Source organism: Crocodylus siamensis, chromosome 5 (assembly GCF_052110815.1).
Source record: "Crocodylus siamensis isolate JL-2025a chromosome 5, ASM5211081v1, whole genome shotgun sequence".
Taxonomy (NCBI): Eukaryota; Metazoa; Chordata; order Crocodylia; family Crocodylidae; genus Crocodylus; species Crocodylus siamensis.
In genome coordinates, this window is record NC_143399.1 from 176081139 (window position 1) to 176100150 (window position 19012).

Genomic DNA, 19012 nt, shown 5'->3' on the forward strand with positions numbered 1-19012 from the left:
GCTGGGGCCCTCTGGATGTTCCAGTTACACCAGAGGTGCATACAGGACAGGACCCTCCTCCAGCAGCTGGTGGCAGTGGCTGAGCAGCGGGAAGATGATGTATGGGTCTGGTGGGTGGAGGATATTGTGCAGCACACAGGCTGTGATGATGACCTGGGGAGGTTCTCCTTGGAAACATCAAGGCGGGAATGGGGGAGTACCAGTGGCCCTTGAGGCAGCTAAAGCCACTTGAGCAGTGGGCGGGACTTGCCCAGGCAGCAATTAAAGTGGGCTTGGCAAAGATCCAGGTGGCCGGTGTAGTCCCTCATCAGCCAGGGCAGGAGCAGCTAGGCAGGGTCCCCAGTGAGCAGAGGTGGGACCATGATGTCACCCAGCTGCAGGTCCAGCAACCCCAGCTTGCTCTCCACCAGTCTCACCAAGCCAGAGTTCCTGAAGATGTGGGCATTGTGCATACTGCCTGTCTATCTAGTGCTCACATACATGAACATGCTGCGGTGGTCCACGAGAGCCTGCAGGAGCCTGGAGTGCAATCTCCTGCACCTATAATAGGGGTGGTCTCCATGGGGCGGGCAGGTGACCAGTATGTGGGTCTTGTCCAGGGCCCTGATACACAGGGGGAATCTTGCCACCACCACCTGGGGGTTATGGATATGGAGGACAGTGTCTGCCAGCATGTCCTGGAGGGCCCCATGCACCTCCAGGGCAGTCTCCCCAGTGGTGGCCTTGCTCATGCCCAACAGGTGGCCAACATACTGGAGGCTGGCACAAGTAGCAAGCTTCAGCAGTGCCAAGGCCAGGCAGGTGTCAGCAAGGAGGGCCGGTTGCATGCCAGTGTCCTGGCACTCCAGATGGGACTGGAGCTACTGGAGCAGGTCCCCAAAGGTGGCCCAGGTGAGCTGGAAGGCATCCACCCACTGTTTGCCATCCAAGTTCTGCTGGACAAGGTGCTGCCACCAGTGCTGGCTGGTGCAGTGGGCCCAGAGGCAGCAGGGCTGGAGGCCCAGAAGGGTAATGGTGGCCCTGGCAGTGGTCTCATGGAGCCGATCATTGGCATCCCTGGTTGCAGCATCAGCCTAGCTCCCCTTTTAAGACTAGGGCACAAAGAAGATAATGAAGAGAAGGAATGTATCCATCCTGCCAGACGGGCAACAAGAACACTCCAAGGCTAAGATAAGCTGAAGGCAAAAGAACAGAAGAAGACAAAAACAGAAGCTGGGTATGGAAAACCCCCAAAGCCCTAAACAAAGGGTGTCAATCCCTATGAAAGAACACTTTGAAAATGCCAAGTTGGGTGAGTCTCTTTCTCTTCTGCTGTTTCATCAGAGCACAGATGCATCTGTTCACCCTGCTCCAGTTATTATCTTCAAATCTGCTATCTTTAAATCATCATCGTCTACTCAGTAAGCCCGGGTTGGCCACCCTGGGCTAATATTGAGCAACTATTGCTGGTCACTATGTTTGGTGTATGTGTGGATGAAATGGTTGTTTTGTGTATATGTATGCCTGATGTGTATGATGATTTGTGTGTGTTTGTATGAATGGTGTGTCCGAACCTATATGTCCAACTCATGTAATCAATAAATGTGGCACCTTGCCTTACTCCCCTTTATAAAATCTCCTTCGTGATTTGAGCAATTGGCAATATGTGTAACAGTGGCTGGTTGTGGGGGAGCCAGGTGGAATGAGCAGGCTGTGGTCCAGGCAACAGTCAGTGCAGTGGGACAGCAGGGTGATCAAGGTGGCCAGCAGGATCCTGGGATGCTGTTTATCACTGCCAGAGCCAGGGGCTGGGGGCAGCCATAGTGCAGGGAAGCAGAGTGGGCTTGAACAAAGCACATTGCAGGACTGTAAGGATCTGGCAGAAAATTTTCTACGTAGTCCCTGCACTGGTAGGCACCTAACCAAACACCTTTACTGTACAATAGCTTACTGCACAGTAAATCTAGGCTGGAGTAAATGTATGTGTAGATGCGCCCACTGATCTATAATTCTACAGTTCAGCATTTTTAATCAACTTTTTATTCTTGAAAAATTATTTTCAGTGTTTTATTACAGTTGACTGAGAAACTGGACAAGCAAAATGAACCCTGAGAGGGACTATGACTGCACTAATAAATGCGCCAGGCAGTAAGCATCAGGGAAGAAAAGAGCCTTCTACTTCTGGAGCAGTAGGTAGCAGAGGAAAACTGATTTTAAACCACTGCAGGATTAGGGAGGTGCCTAGAATCAGTGACCCCAGGTCCTTCCAGTCTTATGTTCCTAGTAATTTTTGCTTACTTAACTTAAAGTAGTTCATTTATATGACCTAAATTTAATAATCGATTCAGTATTTTCAAACATATGTAGGGTCTGCTCATTCTCTCTGGCCAGCTCCCTGACCTCCAGTTTCCATAAGATATTGCCACTAAATTAATCTTCCTTTTCCATGGTTATGTCACTCTTCCTTTGAAATCTCTTCACTGACTTACTCTTGACTGTATACAGACCTAAGGGGCTTTTATTTTCACTTTTGGGGAATTCCATGGCTTTACACTGTATCATTGCTTTTGTTTCTTTCCACTTTTTCCTCCCATTATTGTATTTTCTGCCATGATGTGTCTCCTCTTTGCAACTTGCTCCCTCTAGGGATTCAAATTGGTTCTCTCTTTGAGCTCCACTTCTCCAAGTCCTGAGAGATATGCCAGCATAAAGGAATTTCCTGAATCTGACCTGATTCTCCTTCTCCAACCCAGCCTAGCTCCCCTTATATCCCTTGCATGACATCACCCTGGCCTTGTCCAGGGAGCGCCACATTGCAGTCTCTCTCCCAACCAATTGGCTTGAAGAATCCTCTGCTTCCACTGGCCGATGAAACTATAGCTCAGCACATGGCCAGAACAACTGAGGCCATCTTGCTCGTATCAAAACACTCGCACACGAAAACAATATACAACCCAGTGTGTGGCGGGGGGTGTTATACATATATATAGCTCTATATTTATATAGCTCTTTATAGCTCTATGTAGTTGCTGGTTGACTGGTGGTGCTGTCATCCTTCACAAGTCAGCTTTTAATGTGTTTGTAAGGCAAATGACAATTGTCTTACAAAAATATCAGCTAGGCCCTATAATTATTCAAATTATTAAGTATTGCTAACATAAATTCTTCTCCATATAGATAAAAACACTGTCAGATTTTGGACTACAGATCCTTCTACAGGTACCTATTATCAGATAAACTCCCAATCAGCTCTAACTTGGCACCAGGCAAGAAAAAGTTGTCAGCAACAGAATGCGGAATTGCTGAGTGTTACAGAGATTCATGAACAAACATATCTGAGAGGTAAAGTAACAAACCATTGGAAAGTCCTGACTTCCACTCTGGGAACAATAGATATAGTATGGTAACAAGGGCAAGGTGATGGATTTGGTAAATACCAAAAGCATCTAAAAATTCAATTTCATGCTGATCACTGGTATTTGTGAACTGGGAACAAATTTAGTCACTATTTTCAGCAAAAAGAATTCAGAAAAGTTTTGAAAAAGCTTAAACAGTTCATTTCAACAGCTTCTAAATGAAATGTTTGAACATTTAGAAATGATACTTCATTTCAAAATTTCGTTAAATTTACTTAGTTTTTATTTCAGCCTCACTGCAGAATATAATTCCGTGCTATTCATTCTGATGCTCAAGCTGTTTTTGTTTATCAGCAATGACATTTCCATTTAAGTCTTTCAGAGGAGCTATATTTTCTTTTTGCCTGGACCTAGTTCATTTGATACCTTAGGGCGTGTGTAGATGAAATGAGGGCCCTAAATTGAAGCGGTTGGTTTTTAAAAACACCGCTTTAGTTTAGGGCCCTTTAAAATCCTATGTTGTACACACATTGACATACTTGTCTCTTTAGTGGTGGGGAGAGCGAGCTGTCTGTGGGTAGAGCGGTCCCTGGGCTGTAGGAGGGGAGGGGGACTGCTGGTGCATCCCTCCACAGCAGCAGCACCCCCCACCCCAGTGGCACCTGCCTGCAGGCACCCAGCTTGGGTGGTCCTGGGGGAAGCACTGGGCCAGTGCACAGCTCATGCATGTAGGCTGGGATTAATACACTGCCAATGCGTGCAAACACTGACACCATTAAAGCAGTGCAAAAGCATTTATCCCACTTTAAAATGTTGTGCACACATGCCCGTCATTTTGTCTATACATGGCCTTTGTACATTTCACGGTTATCACCTGCATCAGCTGCTTTCTGAATATCATCACAGAGTTTCAGCCAAAAATCTTGGGCACACCTCTTAACCTTCTTTTACATTTTTCTTTGAGCTTGTCTCAGACTTTCTAGGATTATGGTGTTGGAAGATTTCTTATAGTTTGTTAGCACTGTCCTTTTGTCCTTAACTTGTGGTACAAGGGTTTCAGAGTGCTATTCAAACCAATCTGCATTTTTCTTGCATTTTTTGCCAAATACTGTTATAACTGCATTGTACATGTTAGATTTTAAGCTTTCCGAAGCCTCGTAGCTGGGATGTTAGGTAAAAATATACTCCAGTGAGATAGAAATCAAACATGAAGAGCTTGAAGGATTACCACAGTTCAAGGCTATGATGGATTTAGAAAATGTGTGTACATTAGAAGATTAGCAGAAAGCCATTAAATTGATTCCTGGGAACAAGGCATCCAGCAACAACTGTTTGCCTGATGAAATCTACAATGTGCCAACAATGGATTACTTCAAATCTTCATGAAGTTATACTGTTGAAAAGAGGAAGTGGTATAGCAAGATTTCAAAGATTCTCGATTTGTACAATTGTACAAAAACAAAGAACATGGAAGCAACTGTGACAGCAATAGAGGTATCTCTCTGTTGAACATCATCAGAAAAATTGTAACTCACATCATGCTCCATAGGCTGCAATCTCTAAGTGAAAGAATCTATCCTGAAAGTCAATGCAGTTTTCGCTCAGGATGCTCCACCATTGCTATGATATTTTCAGTCAAGCAACTGCTAGAGAAGTCTAGAGAAAAATGAATACCATTGTATGTAGCCTTTGAGTCAACAGACAGGGCCTTTTTACTTTTATGAAGAAATTGGGTTGGCCCCCCAAACTATTGAATATCATTCACTCATTACATCAAGGTAGGAAGGCAATGGTAGTGTATGAAAACAAAGAATCAAACAACTTTGGCATCGATATTAGGGTGAAACAGGGGTGGGGAGGTGTCTTAGCCTCTGTGCTTTTAAACATCTACTTTTCATTCCTGCTTCTTCATGCATTTAAGGACAGCAACGGTGGCATTTGTCTGTGAACCAGACTAAATGGAGGCTTGTTCAACATCACAAGGATTGGAGTGAAAACCAAGGTGAAAGAACTTGTTCTGAGAAATTTTCTGTTTGTAGAATGGTGTGGCCTTGGTTGCTTTTGGTGAGTCTTCCCTGCATATAATCTCATGGTCAGATTTTCTGAATCATGCAAGAGCTTTGGGATGACAATTAGTTTCAAGAAGACTGTGATCATGTACCAAGGGGTGAAAAAACCAATACTGGACATCACTTTGGAGGATAAATTTTGTGGTGTCATTGACAGTTTTTGCTACTTGAGTTCAACAGTCAGCAGGAATCTTGACTTTCAGGCTGAACTGACTAACAGAATCAGAAAAAGCAGCTAAGAATTTTGGGCTACAGGCAACCGCCACTTCACACTGTTTCACTTAGTGCTGTTTCGCTATAACACTCATTTGGAATTAATACCTGATTTCACTTAGCGCTCAGCAAGTTTTGTTATAATGCTTGCGATAGTCATCCTGTGTCATTAAAATCAATTACGGTTGCCATCTTGGGTCGTCAAATACTTTTGGTTTCACTTAACATTGGTTTTTCAGGAACCAAATAAGAGCACTAAGTGGCGGTTGCCTGTATGACAGAAAAGTGCATGGAATAGCAGCAAACAATCAGCTATAATAGATATGAATCTATGTTACCCCTGCCTTATGATTCAGAAACATGGATTACACATGCTAGGCATATCATGAAGCTGACCAGCTTCCACATGTGTAAGATCCTGAAAATAAAGTGGGAAGACAGAATACCATACACAGTGGTACTGGGGCATGCAGGACTGACATGCATGAAAACCACTATCAAGGAGAAAAGGTTGCAATGGATCAGCCATGTAAGGAGAATGGAAGAATATTCCCCAAGAATATTTTGTATAATGAGATTTGAGATGGCTCTAACAAGTGGAGTCTCCCTCTATGGTGGTAGCATGATATGTGCAAACATTATATGAAGTCATTCAGCATCAATGTAGTATCAATGTGCTGGGTGGAGCATGTAGAATCCCGTCCAATCTGGAGGGAACATCTGGTACTGGATGCAGCTCAATATGAAGTGGCTTTGATCCAGAAGCAAAAATGAAAAAAAGGAAAGCAGCATGCTGTAAATTTAGACTCCAACTTAGACAACATATGGATCTCTGAAGCTTGTAACAAGCTGTGTTGCTCTCAAATGGGGCTTGTCAGCCAAAAACAGAATAATCTGGCATCTGACTAGCCTCTTACATGTACAGCATGATCCAGAGGACTGATATGTTTGTTCAATAAAATCATCTTCTTTTCCTTTTATTTTTTAATTTATTCACCAAGCCCCCCCAAATCAGCTATTTTCTCTGACCTAAATATGGGTATTTCTGTTGGCCTTTTTGGAAAGACCTTGTTTTATGCTTGTAACTACATTGCTGAAATTACTCAGTGGATTTCCAGACTGACTGAAGGATAATGTAGCAGGACTGGATTCCACAGGCAGCCCTGATGCCCCCTGGTGGCTTCACTGATCCTTCTTGGTGCCTGCTCTAGGGTACCCTCCCTTCTTCTCACCTGCTATGCCTTGGTCGGAACAACTGAAATAGGAAAGTGGAAACCCCCTCTGGGGTCCTACAGTAGGCCTTAGTCCATCTGCCTGACCATGGATCCCTCTCAGAACCTATTGCTTTCAATCCTGCTCTCAACTGAAGTTGGGCCCTTCTGACCTGTATGTGCTGCCCTGGGGCACCAGATGCCTTATGGGCTACTTGTCATGCCTCTCAGGTGTTATGAGTCATCACTCAGGTGGAGCCCTATGCCCAGAGTCAGTGTCAGGGGGCCTCAGGCCTTTGTTCTCTTGTTGGGGCCTCACCCTCTGCCCCTTTCCTCTAGCTGGACCCTCTCACCTCAGCCCACTATACCAGATTGGGCTTCCAGGCTCCACCCCTTAGTCTGGCTTCCAAGGTTTCAGCCCCTTTCTAGGCTTTGGGTCTGGCTCTTTTGGCCTCAGGTCTCTGTCTTCTTCAATCTCGTCCACTCTCAGGGTTCTGGGCAGCCCCTACTGGTCTCTGGTTTCACCCCCTAGGGCTGTGGGACTCTGTGTCTGTTTCCACCCTTCTTGGGCACTAGGCCCCCAGCCTCAGTCTCTGCCTTGCTCGGGCACAGGGTCTCTGACCTTATCTCTGCTTTCCTTGAGCATTGTGCCCCTTACCTTATGCCACTGTTTCTGCCCTTCTTGGGTATTTGGGCCCCCAACCCAGACTCCATTCTCCTTGTGCACTGTAGTCCTCTGGCACTATTGGGACCTCCACCTCCCTTTATTAGTCCCAAACCTGGTCCACTGGTTTTTAAGTATAACAGAAACATGCACACACTGGCTACAACAAAACACCAAGCCTGCTGGCTCTATAGCAAACCCACCCCTCCAAGCCGTGAGTCCCTCACTTGCGGGCTTCATTGCAGGCAGACCCCAGGAAATCCCTCAGTTATAGTCCTCTCAGTGCAGAGCTCTTTCCTTGGCAGACTGCCTTCAGTTTATATGTTTTCCAGACCCTGCCTTTTCCATTCAGGTGACTTCCTTGGGGATGTCTGCTGGCTCTCCCTAAGCAGGCTTGTTGCTTAACTTGGTGGCAGTTTACTGCTACTGCCTGGTGTCCTCATTAACCCCTGGCTGTGAATCAGGTAAATCCCAGCTGTGAGTCCTTCCTGCAGCTCATTAACTGACTACTTCCTACTCTCCCAGAAGACAGCCCCGTCCCGGGCTTTATTTACTTGGATTACAAGTCCTTTTGTCTTAGTGACTTGTTTATCCAGGTAGCTTCAGTTTTAGGCAGGTGTGCATGTTTTACCTAATAGGAGTCTCTCACTCCATATTACAGATCCATATGGGTTACACTGAGCTTTGTGAGAATTTACGGATACAATGTCTTGCCTGAGGGTAAATTGTCAAGTAACGTTGTATTATCCTATGAGAAAATTCTGAAGCATTTTTAGGAATGTGTAGTCCTATTCTATGGGAGAATTTCAGTAATTTACAAGGTCATAGTTTTACTGGTTAGCATAGATATAGTGAACTGAATCATTTAATTTCTTTTGGCCATTTAGGATTAACTGAAGGGATTGATTCTTCACTATGGACTGGACTTAACAGATTGGATTTAAAGAGTGGATGGCAATGGACTGGTGGCAATCCTTTCAGATACTTAAACTGGGCACCAGGTAGCTATTAAATCCATTTCATGATAGATAGTTAAAAGTATAATTTGAATTGAAAACCACATGGATCTGAATACACCTTACCTGAATGCCCTTATCAGCCAAAACAATAAGCATAACCTTATTTTTCAGTATGTTACGATGTGCTTCACAGGATCTGAGCTTTAATGAATAACTTAAACGTGAAATAAAGAAGTCAAGGCTCCATAAAATCTAGAAAAAGCTTAAACACTAAAACTATCTTCTAGTTATTTTCTTAACATATGGATCATTAAAATCATGCTGCTTCTTCCAGAAACATATTATTCTATTCCTTAAAGAGCATAATTTATTCTCCATCTTTTGTTTCTTATGATTATGGCTGTGATATTTCTGCTAATATTTTTTCTATGGAATTGTCACTGGCAATATCCACTTTTGTGAAGGAATAAGCAAATGAAGGAAACAAATATGTAAGGGATAAATATTTTGCTACAAATATCCATACTAAATAACAAAAAATGAGAAGACTATACATTACCTGTTGCATCAAAATAATATCCAGTAATCAGGAGAATTGTTTCTAAATAGAAAATTTCCCTGATATTTTTATGTACCATCACATAATAACATTCCCTTAACTTCCTTGGAATCAAAAGAGACAGCATTTTAACAGAACTGGATTCTCCCAGCACTAAGACAAGAATAACATATTAGCTTTATTTTTTGCTCCTCTCAAAATATGGGGAAAACAAAGAAACAAAGCAAAACAGACTTCTTTCTGAAAATTTGTGCTTAGTCATTATTTTGGCTATTGCATTTTTAGCCACTTAGTGATGCTTTCGTAATATTATAAAGATGTTTTAAAATCTATTTTTTATTCATTTATCCTCCTTCAAAATTTTGTAGGGAAACTATGTATGGTTTGCAGATGATTAAAAAAAGAATTTATATTATGTGTTATTTTCAGTATCAATCAATCAATTGTTCTTTCTTCTATCAGTACATGAATTCATAACTCTTTCTGTAAAATATGTTTATTCAAGAATCAGTAGAAGAATCTATCACACAAATAAATTCTGTCCTTGGGTTTCATTGGTATTAGCAAGAAAGGAAGGATGTGATTTTTATTTTTAACATTACACTCTCAATTCAAGCAACTATTGGAAATTATATTAAATATAAACTTCTATGAATGTAAATTCTTTTCTGGAAAGAGGTGGAATATTGCTGGCTGAAATTCAATGAGAAAAATGAGTATTCTCCTTTGTATTCTGAATTCAGAATTCTACTGGGCTTTCAGGAAGGTTCACTTTTTGTATCTTTCTCACAGGAAACCCTTCCTCAGATGCTGGGAAAATCTGCGCAGCCTTAAATCCTGGAAAGAATTTTCAATGGGAAAACCGGGATTGTGGAGAGAAAATTGGCTATATTTGCAAACGGGGAGATACCGATTTAGCTAATATCACTATTCCCTCAGGTATATTGGTCAGAACTGACCTCTGACCATCTCAATTGTATGGCATTCCAGTTTGCAAAACTGAACAGGTTGAAATGCATTTTAATGTCGTAAGAGATAACAAACTGGCATAGAAGTATGAGAGAGAAACATAAGAATTTTAAATCTTTACTTTCCCCAAGCACAACAGATAATCAAATGCTTCACTTGAATACCTCTGGTGATGGGTGTAAAAGCTGGAGCAAATTGCCAACTACAGCAAACAGACTTATTTTCTCACAGGAGGCAAGAAACAAAGCAATGACATATTGAGGGAAGGAGAACTAGAATATAACAGAGCTACAAGAGGTGTTTTAAGAGCATTGCTTTTTTATTTTAGTTTTTCCTTACATATCCTTCTAGAAAATCTGCCTGCTCCTATATCAGTTTGGTCTTGCTTACCAAAACAGCATATTTTAAAAATATTCAAGCTAAAGACATTGACTGTTAGTACAATATTTTCTAATATCTGATTAAGTGGTAGTCAGTTACTAAAACATTTAACAAATAGGTCAATATTAAAAAGTTAACATAATTCTTTAATGTCAATAGGAGATGAAAATCTTATATGACATTTAAAATAATACCTATATTCAAATGTGTTCATTTTACAAAGTGTAAAATGCTATATTTTTATGTTCACACTTAACATATTTACTATTGATCATATTTTAATATTTCATTGGACTGTAATGGCAGACTTGATCATCAGATTTTTATTCAGACAGAGAAACTACTGTCTGTCTCATTTAGTTTTTGCAGCTATTAAAATACTCTGAAACAGTGTAACTTGATTTTTAGGTGACTTTGAGTCTGTTCATTGCCCAGATGGATGGAGGTCATATGCTGGTCACTGTTACATGATTTACAGGGAGCCCAAAGTGTGGGAAGAAGCTTTGACTTCCTGTAGAAAGAATGATGGCAATCTTGTCAGTATTCATAACATGGAAGAGCACAGCTTCATAGTGTCTCAGCTTGGGTATAGTGAGTATTCCTATTTGGCAGCATTTTGTATGTATTCACTTTTAAAATGTAGCAGTGATCTGATTTTCGTTTTAGTTTTAACAATGGCTTTAACACAAACATCTGCATGAAGGGAGCAGCAGCTGCACCTAATTACAGCTGAGCGGAAATCAGAATTATCTGTCTCTGTTAAGGTAATTTTTCTTCCTTTTGGGAACTATGCCCTGCTAAATTTGCATAACTTTGAGGAGCCTTTGTTTTCTCAAGCAAGAAAGAAGTAGGGGGAGAAAGGGAGAAACATGCTATTAGTATTATACATACTACTTCAGCATCACCTTAGCTGTTGTACTTGCACTGTTACTATTTTCTTCCTACAGCTTCTCGCCCTGCAGGTCTCATGCTGACAACTGCCTTTCCATTGGGAAGACCTTTGGAGAGGGAGAACCATATTTTGTTGAACCATATTTTGTTAGGCAGGTAGGGAGGTAGGATGAGGCAGAAGTAGTAAAGGGACTAACACACAGTCAGTGCTATCTGTGACTGAGGTAATGATTGCCAAGAAGCCAGGAATAGCAGAGCAGGAGAGCTTGGCTATGTTATATAGGGATGCTGACACAAGCCCCCCTCCCCACATCCTGACTTACTTTACATTGAGTGACCACCCTAAAGTTGGTCTAACCTCCCCCTAACATCCCCAAATGTCTTTATATACACCCAAATTTATCCTATTGAAGAAACCACCAATTTCCCCTTTTTTCAGCACTTAATTTATGTCAGCAGTTCTTGTCAGAGTAAAGATGACTGCAGAGCTGTTTGGCTGCCAACGCTATCAGGTTTTGCAAGTGCTGTGTTCTATTGTGAATTAAAATGGGGCATACGTGTTGAATATTAGCTATGAGAGTGTATACATTTTTTCTAATACAGGCATGGTTTTTGACTGGAGTGCCAAAAAACCTGCGACATCTAGTTTGTAAGGTGCCGGAGTGCTGGCATACCAGAAAAATAAAACTGGGGCAGGGGTACATGGCAGGATGCACAGCGTATTAATATAGTTAATAATAATAAACATTGCTTTTTTTTTTTACAGTGGCAGAAGAGCCAGTGGTGAAGCTGCCCGCGTGCAGCGCTAGACAGGGACTCTCCCCTACCTCCTGCCACCAGGCTTGGCTCCATGGGGCTGCAGATTCTCCTACTGCCAGGCTGCACTCACCACGGCTGCGCTCCGAGCGACTCTGCCACTGGGTCTCCTGCTGCCTCTCGCCACCAGGCTGAGCTCCATGGGGCTGGTGGAGCTGCTTGGAGCACAGCCCTGATGAGCAGAGCCTGGCAGCTGGAGGCTCCACAGCCCCACGGGGCTGAATCTGGTGGCAGGATGCGGAGAAGAGCCACTTGCCAGAGCTACGCTCCAAGCCAGGGCTCCACTTGGCGTAGCAACACCACTGGCTCTTCTGCCACCAGGCTGAGCGCCATGGGGCTAGTGGAGCCTCTCAGAGCACAGGCTTGGCCTCCTGCTGCCTGGCTGCACTCTGAGTGGCTCCACCAGCCTCACAGAGCTGAGCCTGGTGGTGGGAGGTGTAGGAAAGCCACTGGCCAAGGCTGTGCTCGCAACAAGGCTGGCTGGGCTCTGAGCATCTCTGTCACTGGACCTCCACTGCCTCCCACCACTTCCTGCTGCCAGGCTCAGCTCTGTGGGATTGCCGAGCCTCTAGTTGCTGGGCTGTGCTCACCAGGGCTACACTTGGACCCAGGACTGTGCCCCAAGTGGCTCCGCAAGCCCCACGGAGCTCAGCCTGATGGCAGGAGGTGGTGCATAGCCCTGGCCAGTGGTTCTCCCCCTCCTCCCACCACCAGGCTGTGCTCACCAGGGCTGCACTCCAAGCAGTTCCACCAGCCCCATGGAGCTCAGCTCAGCAGCAGGAGAGCCAGTGGTGGAGCCACTCAGAGTGCAGCCCAGCAGCCGGAGGTGGGGAGAGCCAGGGCTGCACTCTGAGTGGCTCCACCAGCCCCAGGGAGCTCAACCTGCCCTCCCAGCACTGCTGGACTCCTTCCAGGGGTGCAGGCCCCCTGATCTGTGTGCAGGATGACAGGAGGCTGGTGCTGCCTGGGGCCAGCAGCAGCACCAGTCTTCCTGATGCTCGAAACGGGCTGTGCCCAGTGTGGCAGCAGCAGGCTGCCACATGACAGCATCCCACGTGGCAGCGGCAGCCTCCTGTCATCCCACGTGCATATCTGGGGGCCCACTCCCCCGGGAGGAGTCTGGCACAACCCCACAGACTTCCTGGGGGCACAGGCTCCCAGATCTGCAGGTGGGATAACAGGAGGCTGCCGCTGCCCACAAGTAACACTGGTTTTGTTTTTAGCACCTTGAAGTGCAGTGTCCCAGAAACCCTTGCACCCATCTCCTTGAAACCTGTCAGGGTTCAGCCCATGGAAGGATCTACCATCCCTAAAATTTTCATCCAAGTCAGGCAAGAAATGACAAAGTTATAGGCATTTTAATGATTCCCCATTATAGCCTATGGGCAAAATGTTGAAACATGTCAAAACAGAGAAATGGTTTTGACAAAACGAAAAGGAACAGTGCTTTGAAATGAAATGTTGAAACAAAACACTGTCCCTTTGAAACAGTGAAACACAAGTCAAAACAAAACGGTGCTGTTTCATACAGCCCTAATATAAACTGGTCTGGAAGAGAGCAAAAACTAAGTATGAAACTATTTAACAGTGGAAAATAAACTGAATAATAGAAACTGGTTTGAGAGGGAGCAAAAACAGAATATGCAATAATTGAACACAGCAAAATAAGCTGAATAATTTTAAATTCTCAGTTTGCAAAGCACAGAAATTGGCACCAGCACCAAGGGGCTACTGAGCTATCAGCCGCGCAGAACCATGTGCTTCCCTCATATATGCAGAGTTTCCAATGTCTGTGACAGTGCTGAGCAATTCACAAAGCTTTGTAAAAGCTCCCAGCGCTGCAGCAGGCACCAGGGATGGGGGCAGGAGGACACAGGCAGGGACATAGGAATGCAATCTGCCGCCCTCAGTGCCGTGGCTGAGTTTGAGAAGCTTTGTGAAACTCTCAGCAACACCACAGAGGTGACATGCTGAACAAAGTGTCTCCACATATCACTAACAGGCACACATGCTGGGGGCTGCTTATCTCTGTTCTCATAGTTTCATAGATGTTAGGGACTGGAAGGGGCATTACAGATCATTGGGTCCAGCCCCCCTGGACTTGGGCAGGACAGACTGTTGGGGGCAGATGATCCCAGCAAGGTGGGCATCAAGATGCTTTTTGAAGTTCGCCAGGGTGGGTGACTGTATCACCCCTGGGGGGAACCTGTTCCAAACCCTCAGTACTTGAATTGTAAATAAGGTTTTCCTTATGTCCAGTCTGAAGTGATCTCCAATCAGTTTGTGCCCATTGTTTTTTGTCCTCCCTTGGTGAACAGATGCTCCCCCAGGCCCTGAAGTATGTTTTTAATATACGTATAGGCTGCCACCAAATCCCTTCTGAGTCTTTTCTTCTCCAGGCTGAACAGTCCCAAGTCTTTTAGCCTTTCCTCATATAACCTGTTCTCCACCCCTCTAATCATGCACATGGCCCTCCTTTAGACTCTCTTGAGCTTCTCCACATCCTTCCTGCAGTGTGGCACCCAGAACCGGACACAGTACTCCAGCTGCAGTCTCACCAGGGCTGAGTAGAGCAGGAGGATGACGTCCTTAGCTTTTTTCGAGATGCCTCCATAGATGCATGCCAGTGTTTGATTTGCTGTGCCAGCTACAGCATCACATTGGTGGCTCATGTTCATTTTGTGATTTATTATGACACCCAGTTCTCATTCAGTTGTAATGCTGGCAAGCATAGCACAGCTGAGCCTGTAAGTGTGTTCTCTAATATGTTTTAAAATCTTTCTGCTAAATGTGCAAGTGATAATTTTGTTCAATGCATGCCAACACATACATTCAAAACCTCGTTCTGGAGAGAGAAAGTCATTTTTATTTTTATATAATATTATCCTAGATATACCAGGGCATGCTTAGGAAAAATATAGCTGGGTGAATTTTTTAAAATCAAGATCCAGTATTTTCTGTTGATCCAAAAAGATTTATGAATTTGACCTGAAGTAGCCAAATAATTTTGACTTGCATCATATTGTTGTATAAGCCTGGTTATATATTTTCCTTGTGGCTTCTGAAAAAAGCTGCTACTTGAGAGGAGTTCAAGTATTATTGATATGGAAAAATTCAGCCACGTTACAGTCTTAAGCTTCCTGAACCCAGTTTCTTCATTCAGAAAACTATTTGTTCTATAAAAACTTAATTGACACAATGCTTTCATATTTTAGAGCCAACAGAGGAGTTATGGATTGGACTAAATGACAATAAGGTTCAAATGTATTTTGAATGGAGTGATGGGACTCCTGTGACATACACCAAATGGCTACATGGAGAACCAACCCATGAAAATGACAGGCAGGAAGACTGTGGAATTATGAAGGGTCAGGTAAAATAATCCAGCCAATAATAATGCAATGCAATACAAATGATTCTGACTTCTTGTTTTTGCACCTGGTTAGGACCACACAAAAGCATAGATGCTTTGGGCTAACAACAGCTAAGACACTAGCAACTTGGATTCACAAGATGAGATCACCATTTCAGCTTTCATTTTGAAAAGGCTTTTTATAGATGAAGGAGGACACCATGAAAGTTAATGAATATTTAGTTATTGAAGGTCATGAGTGTGGTAACGAAAAGAAACTTGAAACAGCTCTTGAGCGTAACTGGCACTTGTCTGAGTCTACCCCCACCCTCCCCCCCAAAATAAAAATGCCAATGCAACAATATAGGAGGTGTGTGAAGCCTGTGTTTAGGGTCTCTTCTGTCTGAAATATTACAAGAAGGAACTTAGCCATCTTAGCATCAGGTAAACATTTTCGGGTAAGGTAGAAGCAATTTAGTCAAGCTATTTCTTTCACTGCCAGTTTTAGCTTATGAGATTTCTAAAATCACCTACAGACTTTTTAGAACAGATTTAGATCTCAGCAGTGCCACAAACTAGTCTGTCATTTCCCACCAGTAAAAATTCCCAGAGCATGATGAGGGTCCTCTTTATAACCAATTAAATTAAGAACTTAAGAAAGAATTATGATTTTATATTTTTATGAAAAAGAAAAGAAAATGTGCAGTGTTTGATGATTATACCTCCCTCTATACTAATTTTCTTCTTTCTCCTGATATATTTAGGATGGTTATTGGGCAGATCATGTTTGTAAAAAGAAAACTGGTTATGTTTGTAAAAGAAAACCTTTGGTACAAGTGCCTGAAGAAAAGGAAAGTGCTGATGCAGGCTGCCAGAAAGTAAGTAGGCATGGAGGAGAACTTTTATTATCCAAGTCAGAAATATCTTTAAAGAAGAATAACCAAAAATAAATTAGCTTGGGATCCAGAAGTTAAACTGTACTGTTAAACTGTACTGTCTTTCATTTCCCTTCTGTATGCCATTTGTAGGAGTCAATAATGACTCCAAGATCCCGTTCCGCCTCTGTGCTTTCAAGAGGGGAACTCCGCAGCCTGTATGTATGCTGTGGATTCCTTCTTCCAAGGTGCAGCATCCTGCATTTATCTATGTTGAACCCCATCGTATTCTCATCTGCCCACTTTTGTAGTCTGTCTAACTCTATTTGCAGTCTCTCTCTCCCTTCAAGTGTGTCTACTTTACCCCACATCTTAGTGTCATCAGCAAACTTGGACAGCGTGCTTTCCATCCCCTCGTCCAAGTCGCTGATGAAGATGTTAAACAGTGTGGGCCCAAGGACCAAGCCTTGGGGTACCCCACTGCTCACATCTTGCCAGGTTGAGTACAACCCATCCACCAGTACTCTCTGGGTGCGCCCACCAGCCAATTTTTTACCCATCCAACTGTGTAGGCATCAGTGCCACAGTTGCTTAATTTATTGATGAGGATGGGGTGAGAGGCAGTGTCAAAGGCCTTCTTAAAGTCTAGAAAGACTACATCTACGGTGACACCATCATCCAAGGATTTAGTTACTTGGTCATAAAAGGCAATCAGGTTGGTCAGGCAGGACCTGCCTTTGATGAACCTATGCTGATTACCCCTGAGCATGATCTCCCCTGCTGGCCCCCCACAGATGTGCTCCTTGATGATTCTCTCCAAGATCTTCCTGAGGTGAGGCTTACAGGTCTATAGTTACTTGGGTCCTCCTTCCTACCTTTCTTGAAAATTGGGACCACATTAGCCAGTTTCCAATCCCCGAGCACCTGGCCAGATGACCACAAATGCTCATACAGCCAGGCCAAGGGCTCTGCGATGACCCCTGCCAGCTCCCTCAACACCCTTGGGTGGAGGGCATCTGGACTTGCAGATTTAAAAATGTCCAGCCCTTCCAGAAGATCCCTGACTACATCTGTGCTGAATGAAGTCCTGAGATTGTCCCTACCTCTGGTAGGTGGGATGTCCTAGTCCCTGTTCAAGAAAACAGAGACAAAGGAACTGTTAAAAATATCAGCTTTCTCATCTGGTATAACCACAAGATTACCATTTGCATCTTGTAGGGGCCCTGCATTGCCTGGTGCCCTCTTTTTGCTTCCAGTATACTTGAAAAAGTACTTTTTGTTGTCCTTAATCCTGGACGCTAGCCTGATTTCCATCTCTGCCTTGGCCTTCCTAATAGCCCTCCTACACTCACAGGCCAAAGGAGGAGTATTCCTCCTTGGTGATAGCTCCTCCCTTCCACTGGTTGTATGCCCCCCTTTTAGTCCTCAGGCATTGCTGAATGCCCTTGCTGAGCCAAGGGGGTTTCTGATCACTCTTACTCCCCTTGCTTCTCTCAGGGACTGTTATCCTTTGGGCCTGGAGGATCGCCCCCGTAAGGTACAACCATCCCTCATGGACTCCCATCTCCTGTACCTTTTGGGCCCTCAGTGCCTCCCCCACTAGTCTCCTAAGCTCACTGAAGTTGGCCCTTCTGAAGTCAAGGGCTTAACCTTGGTGTAAGCCCTTAACACCCTGAATTGGATAGTGAAATCCAGCAGGTGATGATGATCACTATTACCCAGGTGGTCAAGGACCGGCAGTCCTCTCACCAGGTCATCCCCCATGGCCAGGACCAGGTCCAGCAAGGTGTTACGCCTAGTGGGGCTGTGCACTTTCTGGATAAGGTGAAGGTCCTGTAATACAGTCAGGAATCTACACGAGCGGTCAGACCTGGCTGTCTGCTCCTCCCAGCAAATGTCTGGGTAGTTTAGGTCACCCATGACAATAACATCCCTTGACCTAATTGCCTCCATAAGCTGACTGGAGAAGTCCTGGTCCAGCTCTTTCCCCTGGTTGGGTGGTCTGTAGTAGACACCCACCATAAGGTCCCTTTCGCCATGCCCCCCCCGTAGTTTGACCCATAGTGTCTCTGCCTGACCCCCCTCTAACCTGAAGCTAATCCTTGATGATGTGAGGTGTTCTTTGACATAGAGCACAACCCCCACATGTTTCCTCTCTGTCCTGTGTCTTCTATATACGGTGTATCCCCGCATGCCCACCGCCCAGTCGTAGGTAGGATCCCACCAGGTTTCTGTGAGCCCTTCTAAGTCTGGGTTCTTACTCTCAATCAGGAGGCACAGTTCCTCCTGCTTATTCCCCATACTATGAGCACTAGTGTAGAGGCACTTGAGGCCTCCTGAGGAGGCACATGCCTCCACTTGGATGAACCCTGGCAACTTTGCTGTGTAGAATGGTTAATTCAAGCATGTTCATTTTGAAAACATACTACTTTCTCAGTTAAGACAAATATGGTGTGAATTTTATTTATGTATGTGCTTCCATAGAGGTAGTTTTCAATGGACATGAATGATGTGAAAACCTTAGGTCTTGCAAACATTGTTAGGTATGGACCCCAATTCAGGAAAGTGCTTAAGTTGACTCATGACTCCCAAGAAGATTCAAGGGACCTATTTGTGCTGGTAAGCCCCATACCCAGTAGCAATGGCTTTGTAAAAATTGGGCATTATACATTGGGCATATACTTAGTTTAGCTTTTACAGTGAATTGCCAAGCAGCAT

General features: G+C 44.1%; 1 protein-coding gene across 1 annotated transcript in view; it reads left to right on the forward strand.

Moving 5' to 3' along the window:
• The window catches only part of LOC149864951 (macrophage mannose receptor 1-like), a 112260-nt gene that overhangs the window by 28070 nt on the left and 65178 nt on the right, over nt 1-19012 (forward strand). Inside the window, exons 3-8 of the mRNA XM_090049812.1 lie at nt 3157-3321; nt 8380-8493; nt 9803-9949; nt 10769-10951; nt 15283-15440; nt 16184-16297. Coding sequence (XP_089905938.1) covers nt 3157-3321; nt 8380-8493; nt 9803-9949; nt 10769-10951; nt 15283-15440; nt 16184-16297 — 881 coding nt within the window. The remainder of the gene's footprint in view (nt 1-3156; nt 3322-8379; nt 8494-9802; nt 9950-10768; nt 10952-15282; nt 15441-16183; nt 16298-19012) is intronic.